Source organism: Oncorhynchus kisutch, unplaced genomic scaffold (genome assembly GCF_002021735.2).
Source record: "Oncorhynchus kisutch isolate 150728-3 unplaced genomic scaffold, Okis_V2 scaffold4016, whole genome shotgun sequence".
Lineage (NCBI taxonomy): Eukaryota > Metazoa > Chordata > Actinopteri > Salmoniformes > Salmonidae > Oncorhynchus > Oncorhynchus kisutch.
In genome coordinates this window covers 108,622-117,661 of record NW_022265961.1, presented here as the reverse complement: position 1 = coordinate 117,661, position 9,040 = coordinate 108,622, and the positions used below count along the sequence as shown (strand labels likewise).

Here is a 9,040-nt window from a genome sequence, read left to right as displayed (position 1 = left end):
TTAAGAACAAATTCCCGGCTTACCGGGGAACAGTGGGTTAACTGCCTTGTTCAGGGGCAGAACGACAGATATTTACCTTGTCAGCTCTGGGGGATTCGATCTTGCAACCTTCCGGTTACTAGTCCAACACTCGAACCACTAGGCTACCTGCCGCCCCTACACTCGAACCACTAGGCTACCTGCCGCCCCTACACTTTAACCACTAGGCTACCTGCCGCCCCTACACTCTAACCACTAGGCTACCTGCCGCCCCTACACTCTAACCACTAGACTACCTGCCTCCCCTACACTCTAACCACTAGGCTACCTGCCGCCCCTACACTCTAACCACTAGGCTACCTGACGCCCAACACTCTAACCACTAGACTACCTGCCGCCCAACACTCTAACCACTAGGCTACCTGACGCCCTACACTCTAACCACTAGGCTACCTGCCGCCCCTACACTCTAACCACTAGGCTACCTGCCGCCCCTACACTCTAACCACTAGGCTACCTGCCGCCCCTACACTCTAACCACTAGACTACATGCCGCCCCCACACTCTAACCACTAGGCTACCTGACGCCCTACACTCTAACCACTAGGCTACCTGCCGCCCCTACGCTCTAACCACTAGGCTACCTGCCGCCCCTACGCTCTAACCACTAGACTACCTGCCGCCCCCACGCTCTAACCACTAGGCTACCTGACGCCCAACACTCTAACCACTAGGCTACCAGCCGCCCCTACACACTAACCACTAGGCTACCTGCCGCCCCTACACTCTAACCACTAGACTACCTGCCGCCCCCACACTCTAACCACTAGGCTACCTGACGCCCTACACTCTAACCACTAGACTACCTGCCGCCCCCACACTCTAACCACCAGGCTACCTGACGCCCTACACTCTAACCACTAGGCTACCTGCCGCCCCTACACTCTAACCACTAGGCTACCTGCCGCCCCTACACTCTAACCACTAGGCTACCTGCCGCCCCTACACTCTAACCACTAGGCTACCTGCCGCCCCTACACTCTAACCACTAGACTACCTGCCGCCCCTACACTCTAACCACTAGGCTACCTGCCGCCCCTACACTCTAACCACTAGACTACCTGCCGCCCCTACACTCTAACCACTAGGCTACCTGCCGCCTCTACACTCTAACCACTAGGCTACCTGCCGCCCCTACACTCTAACCACTAGGCTACCTGCCGCCCCTACACTCTAACCACTAGACTACCTGCCGCCCCTACACTCTAACCACTAGGCTACCTGCCGCCCCTACACTCTAACCACTAGACTACCTGCCGCCCCTACACTCTAACCACTAGGCTACCTGCCGCCCCTACACTCTAACCACTAGACTACCTGCCGCCCCTACACTCTAACCACTAGGCTACCTGCCGCCTCTACACTCTAACCACTAGGCTACCTGCCGCCCCTACACTCTAACCACTAGGCTACCTGCCGCCCCTACACTCTAACCACTAGACTACCTGCCGCCCCTACACTCTAACCACTAGGCTACCTGCCGCCTCTACACTCTAACCACTAGGCTACCTGCCGCCCCTACACTCTAACCACTAGGCTACCTGCCGCCCCTACACTCTAACCACTAGACTACCTGCCGCCCCTACACTCTAACCACTAGGCTACCTGCCGCCCCTACACTCTAACCACTAGGCTACCTGCCGCCCCTACACTCTAACCACTAGACTACCTGCCGCCCCCACACTCTAACCACTAGGCTACCTGACGCCCTACACTCTAACCACTAGGCTACCTGCCGCCCCTACGCTCTAACCACTAGGCTACCTGCCGCCCCTACACTCTAACCACTAGACTACCTGCCGCCCCCACGCTCTAACCACTAGGCTACCTGACGCCCAACACTCTAACCACTAGGCTACCAGCCGCCCCTACACACTAACCACTAGGCTACCTGCCGCCCCTACACTCTAACCACTAGACTACCTGCCGCCCCCACACTCTAACCACTAGGCTACCTGACGCCCTACACTCTAACCACTAGACTACCTGCCGCCCCCACACTCTAACCACCAGGCTACCTGACGCCCTACACTCTAACCACTAGGCTACCTGCCGCCCCTACACTCTAACCACTAGGCTACCTGCCGCCCCTACACTCTAACCACTAGGCTACCTGCCGCCCCTACACTCTAACCACTAGGCTACCTGCCGCCCCTACACTCTAACCACTAGACTACCTGCCGCCCCTACACTCTAACCACTAGGCTACCTGCCGCCCCTACACTCTAACCACTAGACTACCTGCCGCCCCTACACTCTAACCACTAGGCTACCTGCCGCCTCTACACTCTAACCACTAGGCTACCTGCCGCCCCCTACACTCTAACCACTAGGCTACCTGCCGCCCCTACACTCTAACCACTAGACTACCTGCCGCCCCTACACTCTAACCACTAGGCTACCTGCCGCCCCTACACTCTAACCACTAGACTACCTGCCGCCCCTACACTCTAACCACTAGGCTACCTGCCGCCCCTACACTCTAACCACTAGACTACCTGCCGCCCCTACACTCTAACCACTAGGCTACCTGCCGCCTCTACACTCTAACCACTAGGCTACCTGCCGCCCCTACACTCTAACCACTAGGCTACCTGCCGCCCCTACACTCTAACCACTAGACTACCTGCCGCCCCTACACTCTAACCACTAGGCTACCTGCCGCCTCTACACTCTAACCACTAGGCTACCTGCCGCCCCTACACTCTAACCACTAGGCTACCTGCCGCCCCTACACTCTAACCACTAGACTACCTGCCGCCCCTACACTCTAACCACTAGGCTACCTGCCGCCCCTACACTCTAACCACTAGGCTACCTGCCGCCCCTACACTCTAACCACTAGACTACCTGCCGCCCCCACACTCTAACCACTAGGCTACCTGACGCCCTACACTCTAACCACTAGGCTACCTGACGCCCTACACTCTAACCACTAGGCTACCTGCCGCCCCTACACTCTAACCACTAGGCTACCTGCCGCCCCTACACTCTAACCACTAGACTACCTGCCACTCCAGACTCATTAATAATTGAATGTTATGATGATACACAGCTTGTAGAACCAAGACATACCACCGCCTCTGTTCACCAAACTCGAACACAAATTGTTTGGGGGTGTTGCAGTTTGTGAATTATATTGTGCATATTACCCTCACAGCAGTCACGCCTCTGTAACGACTCGATGGAATGCCTTGGCAATCTAGTCAGGCCGTACCTAGACCTCTTTCCACAAGGTATCAATAAATAATATCCTCTGTATGTATGGCAACCACAAATGTACATTCCTTAAAGCCACTTTTACAAATGACAACTCCAATAAGCCCCTTATTGTGAACGAGAGGCTTGTAGAATAATTTCATCATTCACCGGTAGGGGGTCCTGCGTGCTCTGGGCATTACTGACTCGAAAGAAATTAGTCGAAAGAGGAGTTATTTTATTTATTTAAATGAGTCAAAGATCAGAGTCTGTAAAAAGAGCCAAACTTCCCATCACTACAATGCAAAATATTTCCCACAAACAGAACACTGGTGGGGTTTCTCTCCAGTGTGTATTTTCTGGTGAACTTTAAGAGAACCCAACGACATAAAGAAATCTCCACAAACAGAACACGGATGCCTTCTTTCTTCATGTGTGGTCCTCATGTGGTCTCTCAGGGTTTTCATCGTTGGGAAGCGTTTGCCACAATCGCTGCAGAGGCACGATGGATTCTCTGGTTGGTCGGTCTCTGGTTTCTCTCCCAAGTAAATATGTTTTAGTTCATTTGATGACATAAGGGAACTGACACAAAGAGGACACTTATATGGATTCTCTCCTTTGTGAGTTCTCATATGCCTCGTCAGAACCATTTTGTTTTGGAAACATTTGCCACACGCTTTGCAGGTATATGATTTCTCCCCTGTGTGCATTCTCATGTGCAGTCTCAGGCTAATGTTATGAAGGAAACATTTGCTACATTCTTTGCAGCTATTAGATTTCTCCCCTGTGTGTGTCATCATGTGTTTAACCAGGAGAGATTTGATGGGGAACCGTTTGTTGCATTGAGTACATCCGTGAAGATTCTCTCCACCACTGTGAGTCATCATATGCAGTCTCAGGCTAATTTTATGACGGAAACATTTACCACATTCTTGGCAACAAAACGATTTCTCTCCTGTGTGAATTTTCATGTGCATTCTCAGGTTACTGTTAACAGAAAAACATTTGCCACATTCTTTGCAGCTGTACGGTTTTACCCCTGTGTGAGTTCTCATGTGCAGTCTCAGGCTAATGTTATGACTGAAACATTTGTCACATTCTTTACAGCTAAAAGGTTTCTCCCCTGTGTGCGTTCTCATGTGTTTAACCAGGTCTGACTTGACAGGGAAGCGTTTGTTGCATTGTGTGCATCCGTGCGGTTTCTCTCCACTGTGAGTTCTCTCGTGGCGTCTTAGAATGGTTGTTGAAGTAAAGCACTTTTCACACGCGGAACACTTAAAAGGTTTCTCCCCTGTGTGAGTCCTCACGTGCTCTTCTAAGCCAGTCTTTGTCCTGTAGCACTTGACACAATCATTGCAGCTATACGATTTCTCTTCGGTGTGAATTTTCTTGTGGTGATTAAGGTTGTACTTTGATTTAAAGTGTTTTTCACATGTTGGACACTGGTATAGTTGATCTTCAATGTGAATTCTCTGATGTTTCTTTAGGTCTTTCGCTGATTTAAAGTGTTTTTCACACGTCGGACACGGATATGGTTTCTCTCCCGTGTGAATTCTCTGGTGAATCTCTAGCTCTTTCGCTGATTTAAAGTGTTTTTCACATGTCGGACACTGACTGGGTTTCTCTACGTTGTGGCATCTCATATGAGTTTTCAGATGGTTTGGTAGTTTAAATCGTTTACTGCACACATGACACGTAGGTGATTCCTCCTCTGTGTGATTCGTCATATGCTTCTTCCATTGTTGCAACAAGTTAAATGATTGGCCACATTTCTTGCAGTGACGATTATTTTCCGTTGAGTGAATTCTCTGATGGGTTTTTAAACCGCCTAGTGTCTTATAGCGTTTACTGCACACAGGACATTTGAATGGTTTCTTATTTGTGAGAGACTTTAATGGTTCTTTCAGCTCACTGGTTGTCTTGGCCTCAGTGCTGACTTGAGAGCTTTGTCGTTTCTCTGCCTGTGTCCTCCTTGATTTGAGGGTCTTTAACACAGGCTCTTCGCTCTCATCCTCATCCACACTTACAATGATTTCACTGTGAGCTGCAGAACAGTCTGGATTTACTGCAGAGAGGAGCAGAGAGTCACTGGTTGGTTGTGATACTCTGTAGTCCTCTCCATTAGGTTCTGTTTGGATCTGTTCAGTTGTGTTGGTGGGTAGAGAGTCCCTCTCTGTCTCTCTGTCCTGATCAGAGGACTTTTCCACACAGGGAGAAGCAGTAAATATGAACTCTACAACATTTGTGGAATCAGACTCAAGTCTGTGAAGCTGCTCTTCCTCCTGACTCGTCCCGAGTTCCTCCTGACTCGTCCCGAGTTCCTCCTGACTCGTCCCGAGTTCCTCCTGACTCGTCCTGATTTCCTCCTGTTCCTCTTTAATCTGTGTGGCCTCTGTGTCCTGCTGCCCCAGACTGGGGCTCCACTCCTGCTCACAGTGCTGCTGCTCAGGGGGAACCTCCTCTTCAGGGACAGTTAGCTGCTGGGGGTCTGGAGAGAAGGAGACGGAATAATTAGCCAGTTAGACAAAAACAAAGACATTTCACATTTATCCAAATACTGTCTACGCTCTGCTGAGGCTAGAGGGATATCATACTGCATATAGTAGTGAATCTAGATATCATACTGCATATAGTAGTGAATCTAGATATCATACTGCATATAGTAGTGAATCTAGATATCATACTGCATATAGTAGTGAATCTAGATATCATACTGCATATAGTAGTGAATCTAGATATCATACTGCATATAGTAGTGAATCTAGATATCATACTGCATATAGTAGTGAATCTAGATATCATACTGCATATAGTAGTGAATCTAGATATCATACTGCATATAGTAGTGAATCTAGATATCATACTGCATATAGTAGTGAATCTAGATATCATACTGCATATAGTAGTGAATCTAGATATCATACTGCATATAGTAGTGAATCTAGATATCATACTGCATATAGTAGTGAATCTAGATAGGAGGTTGGCTGCTCTTTGCTTTGGCCACAATGACAAATGACAATGGATGAAAGGGCTTCGCTAGATAGTCTACATCACATCCCAGAGGGCTTCGCTAGATTCTACTTACATTAGGCTACATCACATCCCAGAGGGCTTAGCTACTTACATTAGGCTACATCACATCCCAGAGGGCTTCGCTAGATATCTACTTACATTAGGCTACATCACATCCCAGAGGGCTTAGCTACTTACATTAGGCTACATCACATCCCAGAGGGCTTAGCTACTTACATTAGGCTACATCACATCCCAGAGGGCTTAGCTACTTACATTAGGCTACATCACATCCCAGAGGGCTTAGCTACTTACATTAGGCTACATCACATCCCAGAGGGCTTAGCTACTTACATTAGGCTACATCACATCCCAGAGGGCTTAGCTACTTACATTAGGCTACATCACATCCCAGAGGGCTTAGCTAGATATCTACTTAAATTAGGCTACATCACATTACTCTTATATGTGTTTGGCCAGCAACACACCACCCTGCATCCCACTGCTGGTTTACCACTCAAGCTAAGCAGGGTTGGTCCTGGTCGGTCCCTGGATGGGAGACCAGCTGGAAGTGGTGTTGGAGGGACAGGAGGAGGCACTGTTTCCTCTAGTCTAAAAAAAATATATCCCGATGCCCCAAGGCAGTGATTGGGGACATTGCCCTGTGTAGGGTGCCGTCTTTCAAATGGGACGTTAAACTGGTATTCTAGCTCAACTGCTAACGGAAAGTCTGCTGAATAAATCATTCCTTTAGATATTTTTATTTCAAATTCGCCGTTATAATGACCAACAGTCCAAGCCCACCGCCACAGGAAATGGAATTGTATTTAATTAACGTCTGGCTTCCCGCAGACTGTTCAGGTTTTTCAAGGCAATTCAAAGCAACACTAACGTAAATACGCCAATGCCAATTTTAATAGACAAAGCCATCGATCACGTGACACCATTCATTCCTATGTGAAGACTCAATAGCGCATTTGAAGCCGGTTATGATGGCCTCTCATGTGGGAAACGTATGTAGAATAATGCCTCGTTTAAAACGGGGAACTCGGAAATATCCGACTTTCAGTGCGTTCAAAACAACTGGGAACTCGATTTTTTTTTAATGGTCATCCATTTCTAGAGCTCCGACTTTCCGATCGCTGACGTCTTGATTTGAACTCGTATTTTCCGAGTTCCCATTTGCTTTGAACGCGGCATTAAGATGCGACGTTTCAGCTACTCCAGAGTGTGACGTTGCAGGCTAGCTCAGTGGTGCGCCCTCTCATTGAGTTTGTCAAGCTGAAGTTCAACTGGGGTACTGCAGGCTGCCATTACCTACTAAATTGTCCTTAACTTGTGTGTACATCTGGAGTAATGGAAGCATTTATTGGTACAATAATTGTTTTCGAAATGTGTTTATTTATACGAGGATTTGGCATGTGGATGAGAGCGAGGAACCTGTGTTAAAGACCCTCAAATCAAGGAGGACACAGGCAGAGAAACGACAAAGCTCTCAAGTCAGCACTGAGGCCTAGAAAACCAGTGAGCTGAAAGAACCATTGAACTCTCACATTTCGAAATGTGTTTATTTACACGAAAATTTACATTTTCCTATTCACTATAATGGGTTGTCTTGTTTTCAGCGAACAATGCCGGCAGTACCGCGGGCGGCCTTGAAGTTCGTGCGGTAGCTTCCCTGAGAGGGGCATTCGTTCTCCCCTGAAATACACCAGCGTTGCTTAAAAACAGCAAATTCTAGCCATGCTGTGGGCTAAACTAGTTGCCCCTCTCTGGTGGTTATTTGTTACCCGTGTAAACCACCCCCTCTCGCTCTCTTTCAAGACCTATCTACGAACCTGCTCCCAACTCCAGAAGAAGCCTCCGTAGACGTTCAATCTCCTGCTTTGAACTAGAGAGCTCTTGTTCAATCGTCGTTTCCACCGCCGCCATTATCTCAACAGTCACTGCTGCTAGTGGTTCCTGGTACTGAGCTATCCACCTTTCCTCTATCCCAAATATGTTCACGGCTGCCGATATTAATCGCTTGGCTATAAACACAGTCAACAACTGTGGTTTCGACATTTTGAAGAAACATTTAACTTGAGACTGTCGTCTATGGGCTTCTTCTTCTTTAAGGTTTACAGACTACATCCTAAAACGTCTATTGCCGCCACCTACTGGGTGGCGTAAAAACTGATACTTTAACCAAAAAATTAAATTATTATATTTTCAATACCAGTCAAAAGTTTGGACACACCTACTCATTCAAGCGTTTTTCTTTATTTTTACAATTTTCTACATTGTAGAATAATAGTGAAGACATCAGAACTATGAAATAACACATATGGTATCATGTAGTAACCAAAAAAGTGTTAAATAAATAATATATTTTAGATTCTTCAAAGTAGCCAACCTTTGCCTTAATGACAGCTTTGCACACTTGACATTCTCTCAACCAGCTTCATGGGGTAGTCACCTGGAATGGATTTAAATTAACAGTTGTGCTTTGTTAAAAATTTCTGGAATTTCTTTCCTTCTTAATGTGTTTGAGCCAGTCTGTTGTGTTGTGACAAGGTAGGGGTGGTATACAGAAGATAGCCCTATTTGGTAAAAGACCAAGTCCATATTATGGCAAGAACAGCTCAAATAAGCAAAGAGAAATGACAGCCCATCATTACTTTAAGACATGGTGAGTCAATATGGGAAATTTCAAGAACTTTTAAAGTTTCTTCAAATGCAGTTGCAAAAACCACCAAGCGCTATGATGAAACTGGCTCTCATGAGGACCTATTAAATAATACAAATA

At 47.5% G+C, this 9,040-nt stretch overlaps 1 protein-coding gene across 1 annotated transcript; it reads right to left on the bottom strand.

Annotated features, from left to right (window-relative positions):
• Positions 1–3,464: 3,464 nt before the first annotated feature.
• On the bottom strand, positions 3,465–8,395 carry LOC109883948 (oocyte zinc finger protein XlCOF6-like). The gene is made up of 2 exons (XM_020475956.2): positions 8,091–8,395; positions 3,465–5,725 (listed from the first exon to the last, which is right to left on the bottom strand). Exons 1-2 carry the CDS (start codon positions 8,314–8,316, stop codon positions 3,534–3,536), a joined length of 2,418 nt encoding a protein of 805 aa, XP_020331545.2. The 5' UTR covers positions 8,317–8,395; the 3' UTR covers positions 3,465–3,533.
• Between the last annotated feature and the right edge of the window lie 645 nt (positions 8,396–9,040).